Below are 23,577 nucleotides of genomic sequence, written 5' to 3' on the forward strand. Positions count from 1 at the left end.
TGTACTGGCATGTCTGGCAGGACGCCACGTGTTCCTTGACAACTCTGGACATATTAGGCCACCAAAACCGCTCCGACACTCGTGCGTAGGTCTTGCCGCGACCAAGGTGACCAGCCGTGGGAGCGTCGTGTAAGCCGCGCAAGATTTGCGACCGCAGTGTTGCCGGCACAACTGGCAACCAGACGGGTGTTCGACCACGGAGCCGCTTCACATGACACAAGAGGTCGTCCTTCATTCGATAGACCCGGCGTAGTTGGCGGAGGCCTGCGCCGGCGGCGGTGCCAAGGGAGTGGATTATGGCAGCAATGGCGGGATCTTGCGTTTGTGCAGTCCTCAGGTCCGTCAAAGCCGTCACGGAACAAGGGTGGCGAGAAAGGAAATCGGCATCTTGATGGGCAGAGCCGCGCCGATGCACTATTGTGAAATTGTACTCTTGAAGTTGCAGGGACCAGCGTGCAATCTTGGCATTCAAATGTTTGGCGGACTGCAGCCAAGTGAGAGCGCTATTGTCCGTGACTATGGTGAAGTGACGGCCGTACAGGTAGGGACGGAACTTCTCGACGGCCCAGACAACGGCGAGGCACTCGAGTTCTGAAGAGTGGCGGCGGCGCTCAACGTCGGAAAGCTGGCGGCTGGCATAAGCTAGGACTTTGTGGTCACCAGACTCGTCTTCTTGCAGGAGGACAGCGCCGAGCCCATCTTGGCTGGCATCCGTGTGGAGGACGATGGGGGCCGATTCTTCGTAATGGGCCAATGTAGGAGGCTCGAGGAGGGCGTGCTTGACGTCAAGAAACGCGAGCTGTTGGGCCTGCGTCCAACTCCACGGTGCATTCTTCTTCAGCAGGGCGGTCAATGGAGCGCTGCGCTTGGCAAAGTCCGGAATGAAACGACGGAAATACGAAGCAAATCCAAGGAAACTTTTGAGCTCCTTGGCGGTGGTGGGAGCTTCGTAAGCTGTAAGCGCTTTTAGCTTTTCAGGGTCGGGACGGATGCCATGCCGGCTCACAACGTGACCCAAGTACGTCACCTCCGCGAAACCGAAGAAACATTTTTTTGGTTTTAAGCGAAGCCCAGCACAGGTAAGGGCTTCGAGGACGAGTTTGAGGCGTCTCTGGTGTTCTTCAAATGTAGCCGCGTAGACAATTACGTCATCCAGGTAGACCAACGCCATAGTCCACTTCAAGTGGCCTAAGACTCGGTCCATGAGACGCTGGAAGGTGGCTGGAGCGTTCTAGAGACCGAAGGGCATACGGTTGAACTGGTAAAGGCCGTCGGGAGTCACGAAAGCCGTCTTTTCCGCATCATCGGGGTGAACAGGCACCTGCCAGTAGCCCGAGAGCAGATCTAGCGTGGAAAAATAACGGGCCCCCTTCAGGCGGTCAAGCGCATCGTCGAGGCGAGGCAGCGGGTACACGTCGCAATTAGTAATAGCATTTAGCTTCCGATAGTCAACGCAGAAGCGGAATGTTCCATCCTTCTTGCGCACAAGGACGACAGGGGAGGACCAAGGGCTACAAGAAGGGGCAATGATTCCCTGGTCAAGCATGTCGCACACGTGCTGCTGGATGACTCTCCGTTCGGCTGGCGCTACACGGCGAGGTTGGTGATGAACGGGCCCGCGGTTTTCGGTGTTGATCCGGTGTTGAGCCCAGGAAGTGCACCCAAGTTCACCGGCGCTGAGAGCAAGGCAACTGCGATGCTCGAGCAGCAAGGTCTTCAGAGAGGCGAGCTCCGTGCAGGTCAGGCTGGGTCCAAAGTTAAATTCTTCCCATGATAGGATCGCCGGCGCTGGAGGGTGGCGAGGCGGGGCTTCAGGTTGCAGAGACGCCACTGGTGACCCGGGGTCCAAAACTGAGGCTGTACCCAATTGCGTGCCGGGAGTCAGCGCGAGAGGTACGCTGCTGATGTTGAGTATAAATACGTGGGCCTCTCCTTTGAGCACAGGCAGAAGGCTTCGAGGGGAGGTCATCTGACGGGCTGGAGCTGAAGACCGGATGAGTTCGAACAGCACGTCTGCTGTGACCGGACTGTCAAGCTTGGCATACACCCACGTTGCCGCACCCGGTGGCAGGGTCACGGCGGACGCCACAGTCACGGTAGTGACGTCGAACGGCTTGACTCGACACGGCCACTTCATCGCGAGGTCACGCAGAGATGCTGAGGCACGCTTGGTCGCCGACACCAGGGACTGCCACAGGGCGACACCGAGGCTGGAAACCCGGCTAAGCCAGCCCGGCCCACAGAGATTTCGGCTCGCCCGTGGTTTGGTTCTAGTAAAATTAAGGACGACTCCGGCTTGCTGGCACCACCCGCACCCGAGGACCACTGGCCAAATAGGGCTGTCTGCGACAACAAACTCGGTGGAGATGGTATTTCCGAGTGCTGTCAGGTTGACGACGACACGTCCGACTTGCTCCACAGGGGTGCCGTTAAAAGCTAAGAGCCGGGTTTTGGCGGCTGGCAGAAGCAGGTGGGGCGCGTTAGCAACAAACGATTTGTGCAGTACATTGACAGCCGCTCCAGTGTCAACCAAGGCCTTTACGTGCCGGTCAAGCAGGGCGACGTCGACGAGCACGTAAGGAGCATCAGTGGTAATCGGAGCCGACGAAAGGAGGGGACGCGGAGAACGAAGGAGTGTGGGGACGGACTTTCCCGACGTTGGAGGGCCGGTACAGTCCCTCGCGTAGTGTCCCCGCAGGCCGCAGCGGAAGCAGGTCATGCGGACGTCGTTACGCAGGCGTCGGATAGAGGCCGCAGTTGGGGCTGCGGACCGAGGAGCCTGCACCCGGACGCTGCGCTCGGCAGACGGTGGCGACCCCCGCGTGGCCAGCAAAGTCAATTCCGCCTCGATGGCGAGCGCCATGGCGGCGCGGACGGAATCAGGACGGCCAGAGCGGACCAAGCGCTGCACCTCGGGGAGTCGGATGGCGTCGACAAACGCCTCGGTGCCGACCAGGGCCACGGCGTTCTGAGGCGCTCCCGGCAGCGACTGCAGAGCCAGGCGCTCAATGGCGGCGGCGAGGTCCTTGTACGTCTCCCCGGGCTCTTGACGGCGGGCTCGCAGGCGGTGGTACTGCACACGGGGTTGACCTGAGGCACCATAGTGGTCGGCGAGGAGGCCCGCCAGAACAGTGTAAGAGCCCAGCTGGTCGGGCGGCACGTTCTGCAGCAGCTCGGTGGCGCGGCCCCTCAGTTTTGCAACGAGCATCCATGCCTTCATTTGCTCGTCCCAGCCTCTCGCCGCCGCAATACCGTCCAGCTGGATGCGGTAAGCATCCCACGAGATGGTGCCGTCAAATGTGGGCAATTCCACAACGTCCAACGAACACTGCGGCGAGGACGCACCCGCGCCGAGCACGCCATTGGCGGCCACGACCGCAGGCCCAGCGACGGCAGAGCCGTAAACAGCGGCGGCGGGGACGCCCAAAGGCACCTGACCTGTGCTCGGCTCGGCTGGCACCAGGCGACGGAGTTCGCGCCGGAGAGCTTCCATCTCCCCAGCCTGGGCAGTCAGACGGGCCTCCCATGCGTCCATCCGTTGGGTGACTGTATCCAGGAGGCGCTCAACACCGGCGTCCGGCTGCTGCGAAGAGCCGAGCCCCTCCGAGCGCCTAGGTCTAGCGGCGCCGGCCGCCGCGTCGTCGGCGCTATCGGCTGGTGGTGGACTCCTGTCGTCTGGCACGTCGGTTGCTTGATTCCGGGAGCGGGTGAGCGGCATGACCCCACTTCTGACACCAAAATGTTACGGTGTGGGATGCCACGGGGTGGCCACGGGCCCGCCCAGAGAAATATAGCAGCAGTACGGAGGAGAGCCGGCGAAGCACGACCGGCGGCGGCCAAGCTTTTCTCGTTCTATCTCCCTCGTGCTAGAGCTGCGCGCTCGCCGCTCGCGCTCGCTCTCCGCCTCTTCTTTTATTCCCGTATCAATATATATATATATATATATATATATATATATATATATATATATATATATATATATATATATATATATATATAATCTTTTAAAAGATTAAGTACTACATATTCCACTTCCAATGTGCCCAGTATGTCCCAGAAATACTCTTGAATAACGTTTTTGTAGGCTCCCCTAATATCCAGAAATGCTAGCCATAGAGGCCTGTGTTCCTTTTCAGCAATATCTATACACTGCGTCAATGCAACCAGATTGTACTCCTACCTCTTTTGTTTCCGGAACCCATTTCGTAGCTCCCCTAGCACCCCCTCGTTCTCCACTCAAGCCTGCCATCTGTCCGTTAAAATCTTCATCACCACCCTGTAAACCACTGATGTCACTGTTTTGGGACGATAGTTACTTAAGTCAGCTTTGTCCCTCTTTCCCTTATATATCATGTTCATTGTACTTAATAGACATTCATCGGGGACTTTCTTATCCACTATCATTTTATTCACTACCTGTATTAATGTTTGTTTTGGATTCGGGTCCTAGCTGCTCTAATAACATAATCGGAATACCATCTTGTCCTGTTGACGTTCCATTAGGAACCTTCTTCTCTGCCCTTTCCCACTCTCTTTGCTCAAGTGAAGCAATTGCAGTAACCGGTCTATCCTCCTTCGATAAATTATGTGCCACATTTCTTTCTATAAATTTTTCTGTCATCCTTGTTCCTATGTGTTTCATTGCTTCATCCTCTTCTTTTCGAATACCCTGATCTGTAACAATAAAGCTTTGCTCTAGCCTAGACTTATTACTCAATGCATTTATATGTGTCCAGAATTTTTGAGTTGCTTTTCTATCCTTTTTATTTACTTTTGACATCCATTGGGCACCCTTTCTTCTAATTTCTCATTAATCAAAAAGGATGGTTCCCTTCTATACTTAATGAAGGTATCCACTAATTCCTCCTGCCTTAACTGTTCTTCTATTTCCTCCCATTTCAGTCTTTTCGTGCTATCTTGCATGCTAATGAAACCTATATCTTAAGTAACTTGGCCCTGCCGCTTGTGTCTATTCGTTCTGGTATGGTTCCTTCGCCCCTTTGATCTCGGTTCATCCTTCTCTACACTGGTTTCCACAGAGCTCTGGGTCCCTCAAAAAAGCTGCTGCCTGGAGACCTATGCGGCTACCCGCACTCTTGCCAGTGGCACCACTGTAGTGAATGCCATCCTGTGCAAAAGGGTGGGGGCTGACCACGTACACGTGCCTGTTAACTTCTATAACGCCGTATCGTAGTCAGCCGCCGCGGTGGCTGAGTGGTTACGGCGCTTGGCTGCCGGCCCCAAAGACGCGGGTACGATCCCGGCCGCGGCGATCGAATTTCGATGGAGGCAAAATTCTAGAGGCCCGTGTACTGTGCGATATCAGGGCACTTTAAAGAACCCGAGGTGGTCGAAATTTCTGGATACCTTCACTACGGCGTCTCTCATAACCTGAGTCACTTTGGGACGTTAAAACCCCCATAAAACTATAAAACGTATCCTAGTCATCGACTCATTAACCAAGTTACACGGTTAGCCTCAGCGACACTCCTTTCCGTTTCGCTTGCCTGCCTCTGGACCTCTGGGATTGTGCATATGGTCACTTTCACACTTTCAGAGGCCTCTCTGAGCCTACGCATCCCCACTTCTAACTGCTTCTCTGGATTCTGTCTGCTCGCCTTCAGCATATCTTTGAGACCAGCATGGATAACGACAAGGTGTTCACCATCCATGTTGCCCCCTACCACCTCCTGGGCTTTGGGCATTGCATCTACCATGGACTTCCCTGACTGGGCTTTCACCTGCACCCGCCTGTGCGCCTTCACTGTCGTCAAAACGCCTCCCTCAACCCTCGCTACGTTCGAGTCACCGACTACCAGAACCCTCCTGCGCTCTAACAGTTCGCTTCCTAACTGCAACTGTTGCCCTCCGGATCACACTAGCTTGCTTTCCCGCTGCCGTACGCTACTGTTGCAACTCTCCGTGCCCATTTTTACCTGTCTGTCTGCCCCACTCAAAGCCTGCTGCGCTACAGCACTGTAGGATCGTTGAGCCTCGTCCCCAACCTGACACTGCTCCAAACCGGGGTGCCCTGCCGGCTTCGAACTGAGCGCTTCTACCTGCTCTTCTAGCTGGGCCGGCTTTTCCCGCTCCTCGTTCAGCTCGCCCACAATTCGCTCTACCAGGTCGGCATTAGCCTCATCTTTTTTAAGCGACTCGGCGATCTGAGGTTCTAGCTTAATCGATTCCTCTCGTTCCACCTTCAGGTCCCCTTTGAGTTTCTTAATCCTAGCTGCCCATTTCCCATTCAACGTCTGAACGGCCTCTTTAAAACGCATACATATCTTGCACGCGAAGCTAGCCCCATCTGGTGCGGCTAAGCTGTTGAACCTGGAAGCAGCAAGTGCAGCCTGACGAGACCATCGAAACCTTGTCCGCTATCATTGCAGCATCAAGCGTGCGGCCAGTATTCATCGGTGTTGGAAGCAACCGTCGGCAATGAAGGCAGCCAGCGTGACGACCACAATACGCCGGTCACGTCACGTCCACTAGGGAAGCGCCTGCTACAAAAAGGGACGCGTTTCCACCGAGGAATCACTTGGCAGCAGCAAGGGTAGCCTGACAAGACCATCCGAATCTTGTCCGCTATCATTGCAGCATCAAGTGCGCGGCCAGTATTCATCGGTGCTGGAAGCAACCGTCGGCAAGGAAGGCAGCCAGCGTGACAAAGACAATACGCCGGTGACGTCACGTCCACTAGGGAAGCGCCCGCTACAAAAAGGGACGCGTTTTCACCGAGGAATCACTTGGCAGCGGCAAGGGCAGCCTGACGAGACCATCTGAATCTTGTCCGCTATCATGGCAGGTTACAACGTTTTCCATACAGTGTATTGCCATTTCTGTCCTTTCGGCCCGAGCTGCTGCCAACGCCGTTGCTTGTGTGCACTGTTTTGTTGCATTTGAGATCGGTGAATCAGCTGAACTTAGGAAGGAAATGTGCGAATTTCAAGCTAAACTTGAACGGGATCTAAGAAAAGAGCCAAAGGAAGTAAAGGCAAGTCTCAAATTTTTCAATAAAGAATTCGAGGACAGCAAGCAAGAACGTGGTAAGCTCGAAAAAGTAAACAAAGAGCTCCAAGCGGCTATTGAAAGCTATTAGAAGGATGCCAAACGCTCAAAACGCAAGTTTTACACCTCGAGGATCGAATTACTTTCTCGGGGCAGTATTCGACGAATCGGAGCCTTGAGATTAAAGGGATACCTTTCTCTGAAGATGAAAACCTTCCTGATGCTGTTGATAAAATAGGGGAGATTTTAAAGGAGCCTGTTGCGAAAGCCGACACTGAAAGTTGTCATTGCGTCCCTGCAAGAAAACCCAACACTGTACCAAATATCGCTGTGGAGTTCAAAAGCCGTCCCAAGCGAGATTATGTGCTCCAGAAAGCAGGTAAAATGCGGTTGTGAACTGAGGACCTGGGTTTATCACCGAGCTAGCCCCCGTTCATCGACCAGAATCTTTGTCCAACACTAAAACGAGTACTTGGCATGGCTATTGAACACTAAAAGCAAAAGGGTTGAAAATTGTCTGGACAAGCAATGATAGGGTGCCAGGAAGGAAGAGTCGTCATCGATTCTGTACCTTCGTAATGCTCAGGACGTGGAAAAAATGGTTTAAGTGTGTTCACTTGTTCACATTATGCATCTCGCCTGTAAAATGACTGAGTCTCCGCACGACATAAACACCACATTTAATACATCGAGAAAAATTGGCTTCAGTTCCTTTCATCTGAATATTAGATCAGCAAGTGATAAAAAAGGTGAGCTTACTATTCTTCTAAATGAATTTGTTTTTGATATCGATCTAATAATGTTGATAGAAACGTGGTATTCATCGGATACAGAGGTGTACAAGCGTGAGGGGTATAACAGTTTCTTCCTAAACAGACCTAATAAACAAGGCGGGGGAATTGAAATCCTCATCAACAATATTCTAGAATGCGAAATAATTTCTGAACTGCCTCTGTTGGCTGAAGATTTGGAATGCCTATGCTTGAAATCGAGAAACTACATCTACTGCGTGGTCTACCGACCACCAAACGGTCAATTTAATAATTTCATTTCCCACATTGAACTGCTATTCAACTACGTGAATGTATATAATTTGGAATTATTACTTGCGGGTGATTTCAACATTGATGTGCTAAAATCTTGCCCTGCGCAGGAGACCTTTATTTTGACAGTAGAAGCAAATGGTCATGCTATCTTTACTAAAACTGCAACACGTGTTACAATGTACACAAAGACTTAGATAGACCTCTTTATCACCAACATTGGTGTAAAAAATGTAATATCAGGAGTTGTATGTAATGACATAAGCGACCACTTTCCGATATACCTTTTTGTTGGATGTGAAGATAAAAGAACTTATGCGCGAACTTCGACGACAGTAATTATCCAGAACATCACCCCTGTAACCTTGGAATCTTTCTACTCAAGTCTCGTGAATGAAAACAGGGAAGGTGTATTCCAATGTGACACTGCTGATTAGGCGTATGAAACATTCATATTCATTTTTAAGCGATATTACTGTGAAAAGTTAAAGAAATCGTTTTAAAGCCACCTCATAACAACCGAAAGCCCTGGATCAGACGTGAATGTTTAAGACGAATAAAAAAGAAGGCTAGATTATATAACTAGCTTGTCAAAACGAGGTCACTTTTAGATTTAGGAATATCTAAGAAATATAGATATAAGCTCAATTCCTTCCTGAGAAATGAAAAGCAGCGTTTCCTGCAGCATCAGTTCCAACAGGAATCCTGTAAAGGTAGTGCCGACGTATGGAAAAAACTAAACAAGTTGCTAAACAGAACCTCATCTTCGCCAGTCATCAAAGATCTCGTTTTTCAGGGCGGCCGTATACAGGGCACAGAACTTGCCGAAGAACCTAACAAATTTTTAAAAGATGTCAGCAGTTCTCAAAACTCTCCATTTCTGAGAAGCACAATTTCTAGGAATAAACGCAGCATTTATTTCGATCTGACAGATGAACGCGAGGTATGTAATATATTGAACTCGTTGAAAAATAGCAAATCACGCGATATTTATGGCTTACAAATTATTACAGTTAAATATGTGCTCAACGTTATTGCCCCCTTACTTACTTTACATATAATCTGGCGTTATCAGCAGGATGCTTTCCCAAATGAATGCAGATCTCCAGAGTAATTGTACTTTTCAAGAGTGGCGATAAAAATGATATGTCCAACTATAGACCGAATCCTATTCTGCCGATTTTTTCTAAGGGCCTAGAAAGAGTAATTAAGAAAAGACTCATCAACTTCTGCTATAAACTTGACCTCATTAATCCATCACAACATGGTTTCCGCCCAAACAGGTCCACTGAAACAGCCTTACTAATGCAAAAAGAGATAATCCTCGAGGTACTTGAAAACCTGGAGATGTGCATAGGTGTTTTCGAGGATTTCTCGAAGGCATTTGATCGCCTAAACCATCAAATACTACTCAACAAGCTAGAAAGATATGGAATCCGTGGCACTGCAACTTGTCTACAAAAGTCCTACCTACAGCATCGATATCAATGTGTAACAATAGATCAGCATGTTTCAACCCTTCAACCTATAACCACTGCAGTTCCACAAGGAAGTATTTTAGGACCGCTACTGTTTATTGTATACATAAACGACGTAACAGATATCAGCAACCTTCCAAAATATCTTCTGTATGCAGACGATACGAGTCTCTTATTTAGGGGCAATAACAATCCATTGCTCATTTCAAACATATACAGTGTACTAGAAAAGTTGAAATCGTGGAGCGCAGCAAATTCCTTGATAAGAACTAGTAAGAAAACAAAAGCGGTACTTTTCCATTACCGGCAGAGTGTCGTTACACCAGATCTTAGGCAAAAAATATACAACTCTATTATAGAGGTGGTAGACACAGTAAAAACACTAGGAATTCTCTTTAACAAGAACATGAGCTGGGACGCTCACATTAGCTCCACTTTAACCAATTTATCAAAGTGCGTCGGAATGCTCGAAAAATGTCCCTCCTATCTACCCGTATCGATTAAGTTAATAATATACAACACATTATTCATGTCGTATGTTAACTACCGTTTCCTTGTCTGGGGCACTACTACTCAAACTAACCTGCACAAGATACACATGCTGCAAAAGAAAGCAGTACGTTACACAGCAAATGTTGACTACCTCGCACATACCGAACAACTGTTTAAGCGATTCAAAATCATGCCCGTTCATAAGCTATACGAATTTTTCTTAGCCATAAGATACAAAAAAATCCATTTCTCACAGTGACAACTTCTTGATATCATTGTCATCCCTCGAATCAAGCTCAACGCCATACTCGTTTCGAAAACACTAAAGTTGGATCATTCCCTTTTGCCGTACAGAACATGGTCTACAGATGATGCGTCATGCAGTTCCGAGGTTGTTAGATGAATTAATATTTCAACGTTTTTCTTTTGAGACATCTAGAACGCAAACACTAAGAAATCATTTTTGTAAGCAGCTGTATTCCCTTTGCGTTAAAAGTGTGACAAGAATGATTTTAGCATCACTGTTAACACCCATGTATTGCGTATTAAAAAGCATGTACCAAGATTTTATATCCATTGTTCTGAATTTCTTGTATTATATTCTGTTATGTAGTGTGTGTGGATTTTGTACTTTTTTAAAACTTTTGCCCTTGCTTTACACCATGTAGGGGGGTTCGGGCTCCCTCAAGCGAAAATCGTTCGCTTTTTGTCTGAGCCTTCCCACATCATAATGATGTAAATAAAAATGACTTGTCTCGTCTAAATAGCACCAACGGTCGCACTCCTGGCACTGCACTAACTCCCCGTCCCCGTCCACGTTGACTTTCCTAGCTTGCCGACTCATCATCCGGCCGACTACCCAACGTCGCCAAATATCCAACAGAAAAACCTTCGGCACTACGCAACGTAAAAGCCCGCCAAGATTCCTACACAAAAATTTTCGGCACACACACACACATGACCACATCGCTACGGCGTCTTCTAAGCACAGCTTTGTAAAGCTTTGAACTGGCTAAGGCCTTCGCTTACTGGAAAGCGCGTAAAACAAAATGATTGTGAAAACTTTTCAATGCAATGTAGAATATACGGTGCACCGCTTTTGGTTTAGGTAAACAGAAATTCCGATTAAAAGCTGCAAAGACATGACGGTGCGATAGTCGAGTGGCTAGAGCCGGTGGTTGCGTGCCTAAGTAGCACAGGTTGGCATCGCTGCCAACTGCCCGTTTAGCGCGTTGTTTATTTTCGCTAGTTTTCTCTAGGTATGGACGGAAGGGCGGACGTAGAGAATTCGCGGACGAGATGGGTAAAAATGAAGACGCTGAACGCATTCCGACATTAAAAATTTTTGGGGGACATTTAACTTCAATAAATATGATGCGATTGCAGTGTCTCTTGGCGCCTGAGCGCGACGTACTTGCGGCCTATGCCGAGTCATCCCTCGTCATATGACTTATAAGCATATACGCAGCTGCCACACACAACCTCACGGTATCCCCATATATCAAAACGTCACTGTGTACTGCCTGGGCTCCTGTGTTACACCACGGCGTCATCAAGTATTGTTACAGATGAGCGAATGAGTCCCGGTCCAAGGTCCTCGGCCGTCGCCTCCTGGCAACCTGCGGCCCCGATGCTCTGTGGATTGGGACTCATTCTCTCATCTCTTTCATCGTGGCGGTCAGCACTTCACCGCTTTGTCATTACTGTCCAACCATTCTCTCAAGCATACAACCATTTCGCGCGTCTCTGTCACCGAATGGGACGGTCGCTCGCTGGCCCTGGGTAGTGTGACGAAGACGGAGCTGGCAGTGGCGCGGGGCGCAGCGTTTGCTCTAGACCAGCGGCCTTTAAATCATCTGTCTGCCATCGTTCATCGCGCCTCATTGCTCGGCTGGCCGCCACGTAGCAATATGGTCCGACGAGGTCCATATGCTATCTCACAATAAACACAGTTATGCTCAAACAATCCTTGCATTAGAATCGCACAGTTTAATTATTTCGAACAAAACTGCTAGGGCTAACTTATAGGCCGCTGTAGGGTCTCGGCTTTCTTAAGCATCGAGCTAACTGGAGTGCTGTAGCAGGAATTTCGCATATTAAACAGTTGAAAAGTTGACATGGCGATGCGTATATTCGCCGTAGCGACCAAACAGCTGTATGCCAACTTTTTTAATGCACGAAATGCATTTAGCGGCTACATTTTTTCCTCTATTTGCCCGCAGATTTTTGTTCGTCCATCCGTGTAGACCACAAAAAACTGGACCAAACAAGACGCACGCATAAAGGCACAGTGGAATCCGAATTCAGGCCATTTAAGTGCTAGCATGGGTAGTGGAGCGCCGACGAGAGCTGAATTTTGTAGGCAGGAAAGCATAAGGATGAAAAAGAGATTTATATAATGATACCCCGCGCGGGAGATATATTTTACCCGCTTATGAATACAAAATGTCTGCACGAGATGACCGAATATATATTCCTTGAATACGTTGCTGTTTTTTCTTTCTGAACATACAGTTTGTATTCCTTTATGGTGAGTTCTCTATGGCGTTCGAGCACGCGTTGATGTCGTCCCTCGCATGGACTTTTCTGCGCGCTCGCACGTGCCGGTAGTGTCCGCGATCGTTCTCTTCATGCGCAGTAATAGAAGTGTGCCAGTGCTAGCGTCCTCTGCCTGACCTACCTTACCTCACATGGAGTGTATGGCAACGATGGAGAGTAAATAATATTACTCAAAAAGTGCTTGCGTCATGTCACCGAGAAGAGGCGTCGATTTTAGTAGACACGTCGTACACGCTACGTCCCTGCGAAATGGGTGCTTACAAGGAAAGTAACGAAACGAATACATAACGGTTTCTTTATTGAAAGCCTGCCTTGCTTTGTCGCTTGTACATGAGATTAAAACACTGACCGGAAGGCATGCATTCTTGCTGTGGTGTAATCAGCGCGTAGAAAGAATTAGACCGCAAATATTTTTAGCATGTGACTGCTGGTATCCGGAACCACAGACCCCCCATAATAGGTGAGCAATGGGACGAGGCTACATTGCCTTACATTACGTTAAAAGCATAGTAAGGTGTCTGAAACGCCACAAAATAAACTGTATTATTGCGTGACTTTCACCTTATCCTTTGCCTTTTTTTTTGCACGCTGTTCGCTGACACTCGGACAAGGATAACTTCATACAACACCTTGAGGACCCTGTTCGCGAAAGAATTCGCTCTTCGGGCGCCGTATCCTTCACAATGAAGGCGCGTTGGTACCGGCCCAGGCACCCGGACCCAGCGGTAACGGACGCCGGAAACTTCAGCCTATTTCACCGCTGCACCAATTTCCAGGGGGAGCAGGACGTCTCGCCTTCTGTCGTAAGTAACACGGCGCTCGTACATCAGCGTGCGTACGTGTAGGTACTGTCAGTCATTGGAGCACTCCGAACCGTGAGCGGCTGTATTTTGTCGATTTTTAGGTTCGCTACAAAAGCGTTCAGGGTAGCGCAACTGCTTCGCACAAACACCTGCTTTTCAAATGTATCATCTGTCGCTGCTAAGTGCTACCCCCTTATCACAATCCTTACCAACCAGGTTGGGCTCGCCGCATGACAAATACCTATCGTGGCAGTCTTGAATTAGCCATGTCTTGCACCAGTCGCACCACCCCTCTCCTAAACCTCGTCTATCCACACCACTCTCGGTTGACTCCCCCCCCCCCCCCCCCCCCTTCTTTAGCTTGCCTTGAAATCTGCTTACATCTGCTCTGCAATGCATGTCCTGGTTAATTCGTTTGTTTTATTAAATATTTACCAGGATATCAGTACCTCGAATTCCTCCTTCAATTTGCGCAGGTGTATTTGTCTGTGGCCGTTACCCCTAGCAATTTCCTTTCCATCACTCGCTGCGCTCTTTTTTGTGTTTCGTGCCGTGTACACAAATTGAGACCTCCTTCAAACTTTCTCTTCAAAGGTCTACATTTAGATATCCCATATAGATGCACTCCCACTATACCGTGAAACCTATCTCAGGGTCTTGATGCATACCTAGACTATTAAACATGAAGACGACAACTCGCGCTTGTTAACAATTCCAATTAAATTCAATTTATTTTCCAGTTGGAACCATTTTCTTGGCTAAAAAGTCCGATTGGGCCTTTACTGAGTCCCGGAGACGTTTACAGAGCGGCGATAGCCAGTATCTACAGAGAAATGCTATTAAAGTACAGGATTAAAGAGTGTCTATATATAAAAAGTACATACATAAGCACAAAGAACACAAAAGAGGTCCACATATACAGAACTAAATAACCACAAAATGCGATGCAGAGGGCTTTTACAAATTGCTGAAATATTCGTGTTGAGCTTTTCGCAAGAAACGTTATTCATATCTTTATGGCGATTTAGTATAATAGGTAGATTGTGCTTTACAGACTGCAATAAGTGGGGAGAAACTGTGTAATGAATTTAATAATTTCTTTGTTAAGGTAACCAAAACATTATGCTGTCCCTCTGACATAACAGCGGTGTTACGCGTGTAACACGCCATGTATTCCAGAATCCCTGTTCATGCATCCTACACATTAAGACGAAATCATGACAGTATTTAGAAATCTAAGAAATAGCAGAGCTGAAGATAAAGATGGCATTCAGGTCAAGCCGTTCAAGTTTGTAGTTGACGTACTAGCCCCAATGCTAATGCATATCTATAACCTAGCTTTAGCATCTGGTGTCTTTCAAAAGCAAATGCAGGTAGCAAAAGTGGCTGTCATTCACAAAGGTGGTGCTACGTCGGATATGACTAATTACAGGCCTATTTCAATTCTGATATTATCCAAAGGTCTGTAAGAGATTAGTTACGTGGAAATTCATAATTTTCTAGTTAAGAATTCAGTCTTATCCGACAGTCAATTCGGTTTCAGAAACCAAGGGTCCACGTAAATGGCACTAATTAAGCAAAACGAGATAATAATAAATGCATTTGAGTAAAAACTCCTTGTACTCGGAATATTTGTTGATTTTTCAAAAGCATTTGACCTCCTTAATAATGATTTACTGGTACATAAACTAAATTACTATGGCATTAGAGGAACGAGCTTTTAATGCAATCATATTTGAAATATCGTAAACAAATGGTCTCCCTTAATCACGCTATATAAAACTCACTACTATCCTCTCTTATGTACCCCAAGGCAGCATTCTGGGGCCGCTGTTAACTATTATCTCCATTAATGATATAATTTCTTCTCTTCCTGCACACATAATAGCGTATTTAGACTACCTCACAATGCTTGCCTTAGGTGATACAGAAACTGACCTACTAGCTCTAGGCAATCAGTTCTTAGAATTCTTGCGTAAAATAGTCCTTTAAGAATTTCCTTAAAGTAAACATTACCAAGACGAAAGCAATAATATTCCAGGCTAAAAACAGAATGGTGCGTGCAAATCTCGACCTTTGGTTAGAAAACAAAAAAATTGAGGTTGTGCCAGCTGTGAAATGTCTTGGTGTTGTTTTGACCGAGTATCATAATTGCGATAAACATATTGAGAATATATGCGCAAAATAAACTGAATTAATGGCATCCTATGTTGCCGGAGGCACACACTTCCCCTTAAAGTGAAAATATTAATTTACAATGAATTTATATTGCCACATATACTTTATTGTCTCATGGTCTTTGGGAAAGCAACTAAGCAAAACTGAATGAAACTTTTAATTGCTCAAAAACTAGCAATTATATTAATAGCTAATGTACCATGGTGTACTCATACGGGACCTTACTTTGCAAGCTTTAATATCGTGATAATTTCGGAGTTATTCCAAATCAAGTTATCTCTATGTATAGAAACGCTGTTTCCCCTAATAATGAGTTCCTTTTATCAAGTCTCAGTCTGACTCGTTCGATTCCATCCTACAATACACGGAACAAAATGTCATGGTGTGCACCTTTCTGCCTCACCACATACGGTAAGCAGTCACTGACATATAGTTCGTCACATTAGAGAGTTATAGCATATCGTTACCGTGTTTACGTAACCGTTTACCGGGCCCGGCAAGCGACGTCTGTGCATGCGCCGCCACTTACCGGTCCGCAAGCATTTTACGGAATCTCTTTTAGCGTTGCGGAGAGTTAGCGTTCGCTCGTAAACAAACATGGCGGCGCCCTGCACGGCCGCTTCGGATCAAATACAGCACCGCCGCCATGTTCTTCGGCGCCATTTCTCGCTATACATGAAGGCATTCGCTTTTCATTTGCAAACTCTCACTCATACGTTGAGGTTTAAGTAACATTTAGGCCATGTTTTTGAGATTATTTGCAGTTTCTAGAGCAGTTAAGCCTGACTATATGTCGTGTACATAGACAAATAGCAACGAGTACACTGCAGCTATTCAGTTTTGGGCCCGATTTAACATTTTTTTATATTTTCATGATTTTTTCCTCGAAAAAAAAGGCTGGTAATTCTCTTGGTATATTCATCTGTAATTGCGGAAAACAAAAAGTTCCTCCGGCCCGGAGTTGGCGCGCTTTAACTTACTGCCAGTAGATGGCGCCACAGTGTTCACATCCAAACATTAAGAAGCTACGATGCGGCACGGCAAACAGGTGTCGTAGTTGTGCTTTTTTTACAGCGCTCGCAACGCAAGCTTGCTAAAAAACGTCTAATGCAAGCTTACTGAGGTCTACGTAGTGAAACTGTCTACTGGCCAGGGCAGGCAAAGGTGTCTAGCTTTACGGGCACATTTGAAAAGCCGCTGAGTCGGCTGTTAGCTGAAGTGTAGTCTGTACTTCTTTATATCCAGAGAAAAAGATTATTAAAGTGTAGCATTACATTTCATAGAAATGATTTCAAAGCATCCGAATTTTTTTATCATTAAAATTTGGGCATCTGCCATCATCATCACTCGTTTTAGCCTTCGGTAACTTGTTACGGGAGAGACGGTATACGCTATGGCGGAAAATCTTCAAGCGCCGACCAATCTAACGAAGTCGACGTCGCACATGCGAAAGCTGCGACACGCGATGGTTACAGCGAAAGACAAGATAAAGGAGAAGTTCCCGGGCATCGTGTATAGGGTTCCCTGCGCTGATTGTGAGCATGTCAATATCAGTGAAATAGGTGATTTTTGGAAAAGATTGCAGCAGCACCACAATGATGTCATGAACAAGCGCGTGGCAACAAACACACTGGCTGATCATGCTATCTCCGAGGGCCATGACATCGACTGGGACGGCACGAAGATAATCGGGAAAGAAAAGAGCAAGACGACAAGGCTTTACCTATAATCTTTTTATATTCAGACGACCGCAAACACGCTTAATCGCAACGAAGGCAATCTACCCCGATATACTCCCGCTGCTTGCGTCACACCATGAAACCTATATAACTTACCTTCACTCCTGTCTTTCTTTCATTGTGAACAAGGCCCCCGTAAGCCGGGGCCGAAACGTCATCTTTTTACGATTGGTAGGCGCTTGAAGATTTTCCGCCATGAACATACCCGACCAGACGGGTTTCCGTCGAACCCTGGATTTCACGGTATACGCTAAAACGTCTTCTGGAGTGCGCCGCGCTAACCGGAAAGTCTGGCGTCGGGTAACACGGTAAACAATAAGGTAAACACGGTAACGACATGCTATAACTCTCTATTATCTCAATATTCTCCAAAAGAACAACACCATACTTGAAGAGACTTCACGGCATAAATTAGTAAATGTACATAGTTCGTGATTAGAGTATATATATAGCTTCGTGTACCTTCATTTTACTTGCATTGTATCTCGTGTGATTGTAAATGAGTTTCCTGTACACAGAAATGCGGAGTTGTTTTGTCAAATAACGTCCAGTGATATTAGAGGCGTAACTTCATGCAAATGTCAGATGTAGATACTTCGTGACTCTATTTCTTTCGTGTTTGTGAGTGCGCTCTTCCAATGTTGTGATCCGCTGCTGGGCTATACACCCGGGAAGAGGGCGCAGGGTGGCTCTCAAGCTGCAACAACGCAGCTTTTCGCCTTGCGTCCTCTCTCCTTTGTTGCTGATGTAGCCTTGAGAGAGTTAATAAAATATTTCATTCATTCATTCAATTTATAGTTTGTGCAAAATTGAGGGTTGAGCCAAGAGTCGGTGTTCTAGAACTTTCAACAAAACCAGCGCACGCCAAGAGGTCCAGAGAGCAGGACACTACAAGAAGCGCAATCGTTGCTTTTACACAGCGCGAAGATCAAACAGAAATGACCCATCTTAGCTTGCAATTTTAGTGCCTGCGGCATTTTTCGTATTTTTTTAAAGCACCGCTCCTTTAACGGCTCCTATCGCTCATGCCAAATGTCGGGCACAAGCCATGACCGGCCTATCTCTGTGTAACCATTCTACAAACCAATTGCGTATTTGTATGTTTTTTGTCTACCGCCAGTGCCGTCTAGTACTGTGTCATTCTTCATTTTTTCCCTTTTTCACCAGACACTTTGACCAGCCAGTCCAAAGTGAGTTTTGTTGTATATAAGCTTCGCCAATATTGTATGAATATGCTCACAATCTCTTAAGTCGCAATCCTACCGTCAAGCTCTAGGTGGTCAAGCCCTGCTCGCTTGTGGGGTTTCGTCCCCTCGTCTTCCTCTAAGTGTGGGATATATTTCTTCTGCATAGTTTTCTTCACATTGCGATTTTTAAGCTTTCGTTCGAACAACGAACTACGGACGGACGGATAGCACAAACGAGGCGCATTTCTCTGTTATGTGCGCGCGTACGGTACCCCCTTTGCCAAAAGTAACCACGAGGTTTCCCCAGTCGTATTGCGGATTAAGGCACACCCGCAGACCAAAAGGTTCTAAAAGGTGACGCCGGGTTTCTCCTTACCTGCACACATTTAGAGCTCAGGGGCTGCCACAAGCGCTCTGCTTACACGCTGGAAGCAACACCCGTTGATCTGTCACTTTTGGCAAAGACGAAGCCTGCTTTGTGGCAGGCGCCCCACCTGCCCACCGGTTGTGGGCAACCTGCAATGAGTGCAGAGTGCACACGTGGCACCTGGACGAAGGCCTTCAACAGAAATGCCTTAAGGGTAAAGTTCCTTAGATAAAAGGCTTTAGTTTACTTTTAAGGCCTTATTTTGAACGCGTTTAGGGTGAAGGCTTTCATGGTAAATGCCTCCCAAGTAAAGACCTATAGGTAAAAGATCTCTAGGCCAATGGCCTTTGTTATAAAGACCTTTCGGTCAAATGGCTTTACAACTTAAAACACCTCAAGTGTCTACCATATTCACTGCTACTGCACGATATTCCGTGGTTAGCCATGCTAAACCGTCTGCTATTTTTTCTTTACATTTCTCTAACTAATCTGTCAAAATTGAGGGTATCAGAGGAAGAAAAATGCCCTCATTTTTGCGCGCTAGCACGACTAGGCGGATTTCTAGACTTCGGACACCGCCACTTACGTACGTCCATGAAGCCTACTTTGTAGGCAACCTGCCTGGTGTTTACTCCTGAATGAAGGCCTTGGCGGTAAGTGCTTCAGGATGAAGACCTTGCGGTCAAAGGCCTTTGTGATAAAGGCCATAATGCTAAACGTATTTAGGTGAAAGGTCTTTAGGATAAAGGCTTTATGGTAAAGACATTTAGGGTGAAGGCCTTCATGGTAAACGCCTCCCAGGTAAAGACCATTTTAGCCCAAATATATTTATGTTAAAGGACTTAAAGTAAAACGCCTTTAAAACATAAGGGACTAGTACTACAGCATGATGTTCCGCACTTAGCCATGCTACACCGCCTTCTAATTTTTGTTTTGCTTTTCCTCTGTCACCCTTACTTCATTGTGCCTCCCTCAACCTCATCGTCACAATAAAGACTTTCAAAATTCGAGCTATTTTTTCTTCTCGCTGCAAAAAAAAATGGTGAATTGGTTTTTGGGGAAACAAAACGGCGCAATATATGTCTCACATATCGGCGGACACCTGAACCGCGCCGTAAGGTAAGGCGTAAAGGAGGGACCGAGAGAAAGAACGAAGAGGCGCCGTAGTGGAAGGTTCCGTTATAATTTTGACCACCTGGGGATCTTTTGGCCGTGTTTCGATGGAGGCGAAACGCTATGGTTCCCGTGTGCTGTGCGATGTCTTCTTGCTGGCAATTCCACGAACCTTGGACTTCATTTTAGCATACTGCAGTATGGTAAAGTGATATTTTGGAAATACTGTAGGCAATGGTTCATTTTTCCGACGCGTAGCAAAATCTTTCCTTTAAAGTTCATCGCAAGCATCGGGTAGTCAAGACTGCTAGACAAAACAAGTTCGGAAGATTTTTGACGACTGCGAAAATGTGTATAGCAAACAACTGCAAGCCTGTAGGGATTATCTGGGGATATATTGATTGTTACAGTGTAATCGTACGATATATAGTCACGGCATCAGAAGGGACGCAGGAATGAGAGTTTGGTAGGTCGAGTGCTGAACGTCTGCGCCCCAGCCGGTCATTCAGCATCCTCGGCTCGAGGATACGCGCGCTCGGGAACAGCACAGAGCAGAGACAGGAATACACCGACTCAATATGAAAGAATTGCGTTCATAAAGTATTTCCAGTTGAATATGTTTTTGTCCCGAATCCGCCTTTTTCACAAGATGTGACGCCATCTGGGCAGTGGAAAAAATTCGTCTGCTACCCGCCTCGGTGGCTGAGTGTTTAGGGCGCTCGGCTACTGATCCGGAGTTCCTGCGTTCGAATCCGATCGCGGCGGCCGCGTTTCGATGGAGACGAAACGCAAAGAAGCCCGCGCGCTGTGCGATGTCAGCGCAGGTTGGATGGATGGATAGATGGAAAAAAACTTTTATTAGACTAAAAAAAAAATCTTCCAAGGCGGTCCCCTACTGGTGCAGGAGTCTACGGGCCTGTGCCTCAAATAAGGCCCGATCCACCAGCTATTTCTGGCCGGCGGGCTGAGCGGTCCGTAAAGCAGCCTCCCAGGAAGAATAAGTGGAATTGGGGATTGGGGGTACTGCCTGTGGTGAAGGACATTCCCAAAGGTAGTGGGAAAGTGTGGATCTTGGCACGTCACAGGTGTTACAATAAGTAGGAAAGGTGGGTGAAAGCATGAGACGGTAGGGTGAAATAAAGCAGCCCGTCTGTAATTTTCAACATGTGGAGCTGGATAAGGGCGACAAGAGCAGAGAAGATAGCAGTAAGATAGCATTTGAGGAGAGACTGAGAAAAATGAGGGAAAGCAGTGGGCTAGGGAAGTTTTTAGATACCTCTACGTAAGGAATGTTGACACGAAATGGAGAAAGCGAAGTAAAAAAGTGACATGCAAATACCTTGACAGCAGTAGGGGCGAAAATCAGGAATCATCGGTTAAGAAAAAGGTTTTATAAAAACAGAGAGAGCTCTATGAAATTAGGGATGCTCTCGAAATCAGCACTGGGAACATACAGGATTTTTATGCAGGAAATTGCCAAAGAAAATATATATGATAATTGTAGGGGAAGCTGTTGTTTGAGGCCCGGACTGGAGTTTTGCGGACTAAGACATATAGAGTAAATACCACGAGATAGACATGTTGTACTCTGCGTGCGGAGAGGAGGAGGAAACGGCTGAACACTTGATACTTTTCTGTAAAGGGCTTCACCCTACAGTGGAAAGCAGCGGTGCTGATTTATCCAAGGCATTGCGGCTTAAGGACAGTGAAGGGAATGTAGATTTTTAAGCGGGTAGAAGTAACCAAGCGAATGTTATCTGATATGTGGCTAAAATCAAGACGAGCAAAATTTCATAAGCCATGGCTAGGTGGCTTGAGTATCCATCCATCCATCCATCCATCCATCCATCCATCCATCCATCCATCCATCCATCCATCCATCCATCCATCCATCCATCCATCCATCCATCCGTCCATCCGTGCTTCTATCCATCCGTCCATCCATCCGTCCGTCCGTCCGTCCGTCCGTCAGTCCGTCAGTCGGTCCGTCCGTCCATCCATCCATCCATCCATCCATCCATCCATCCATCCATCCATCCATCCATCCATCCATCCGTCCATCCGTCCGTCCGTCCGTCCATCCATCCATCCATCCATCCATCCATCCATCCATCCATCCATCCATCCATCCATCCGTCCGTCCGTCCGTCCGTCCGTCCAGGCACTGTGGGGAGGTGGGAATGTCATGCGGCTGAGTTTGTAGAATGTGGTGATTTGATATGTATAAAGGACGAATGGGGCCTCTGGCGGAGGGTTGGGTGCCAGATCATCCGGGGTCCGGGAGGAGAGTTCTCGGGTGAGCGCATGAACGCGCTCATCACCGGGGATCGAGGCATGCCCAAGGATTCACGACAGAGTAACGGTTCGGTCAAGAGAGGTGGCTATGGCAAGAATACGGTGTGTGGCTGGTGTCGCCACGCACTTTAGGTAGTGGCGGTATGCGGCCTGGGAATCTGAACAAATTTCTTCTACGTTTTTGTCAATGGTGGAGTGGGCCAGCGCAAGTGCGATGGCGGCTCCTTCCGCCACTGCAGGTGAATTAGTTCGGATAGCGGCGGTGGCCCCACTGTGCCGTCTTCATAGGCTGCGACTGCCGTGAAGAATCCTACTTTAAAATTTTCTGTCACGTCGACAGAAAGGATATCGAAGCGGTTGCTGTATGTTTTGGTGTAATAGCTCGCTAGAGCCTGCGGCCTACCCTAATGGAGGCTAGCGCTCATATTGCGCGGTAGGGGCATCTGACGTATGTGATCTTGCGTGCGCAGAGAAATCATGTAAGGTGTAGGACTTGTTGGGGTGGAGATGGGTGGACTGAGACGGAGCTGTCGCAGAAGGCATTGTCCTATTTCAGTGTGACTCAAGCGGACTAATTGGTTGGTTCCTTGAGCCTGTATTTATTCGATCACGGTATTGTGGGCAGAAGTGGCCAGGAGACGTTTCGTGCTAACCGTCCGTGGAAGACGTAGGGCGGAGGTGACAGCCGTGCGTATTAGGATGTCTGCCTATTGTGTTTGGCTCCGAGGGAGTATGTGGCATGAGTGGTGAAATGTAATGCAGCTAATGATTAATGCATTTGTCATATTGAGGGTACCGCGTTCATACAGCCCATGATTGCGTGCTGCCACCCGGTAGATAGTACAGCCACCTGTTTGGTCTGCCTTTCCAAGAGCTGAAGGGTGGCGGTTGCTTCGAGTGTGTTGTTAATGAGAAGGCCGGGAATCTTCACCTGAGACACAATGGGCACTGGATTCCCGTACATGTGCAGTTCAACGGGGGTTCACTGGGGAGGGGTTTTCAGCTGCAGGAGTTCTGATTTGGAGAGCAACGGAGACCTTTGGTGTGTTTGCTAATTGGGTGGCGATGTTTATGACAGATTGCAGGATATCATAGGCTGTTCTAATGGATACTCCCGTTGTCAAAAGGGTTATATCATCTGCGTATAAGGTTGTCTACAGCCCTGGGACAGCAGCAGGGCATTTTGCCAGTGGCGCTAGGGCAATGTTAATAAGTAAAGGTGTTAGGACCGCGCCATGTGGAGTTCCCCGGTTAGGCTGGGGGAAAGGCTGGGAGGCGACATCCCCGAGGGGGAGTTCTGCCGTGCGTCCCTGAA

At 47.6% G+C, this 23,577-nt stretch overlaps 1 protein-coding gene across 1 annotated transcript in view; it reads left to right on the forward strand.

The window, feature by feature from the left end:
* The window catches only part of LOC144097440 (uncharacterized), a 64,635-nt gene that overhangs the window by 20,888 nt on the left and 20,170 nt on the right, over positions 1–23,577 (forward strand). The window contains exon 3 of the mRNA XM_077630158.1: positions 13,192–13,383. Within this exon, the coding sequence (XP_077486284.1) occupies positions 13,192–13,383 (192 nt within the window). The remainder of the gene's footprint in view (positions 1–13,191; positions 13,384–23,577) is intronic.

This window comes from Amblyomma americanum, chromosome 7 (assembly GCF_052857255.1).
Source record: "Amblyomma americanum isolate KBUSLIRL-KWMA chromosome 7, ASM5285725v1, whole genome shotgun sequence".
NCBI lineage: Eukaryota > Metazoa > Arthropoda > Arachnida > Ixodida > Ixodidae > Amblyomma > Amblyomma americanum.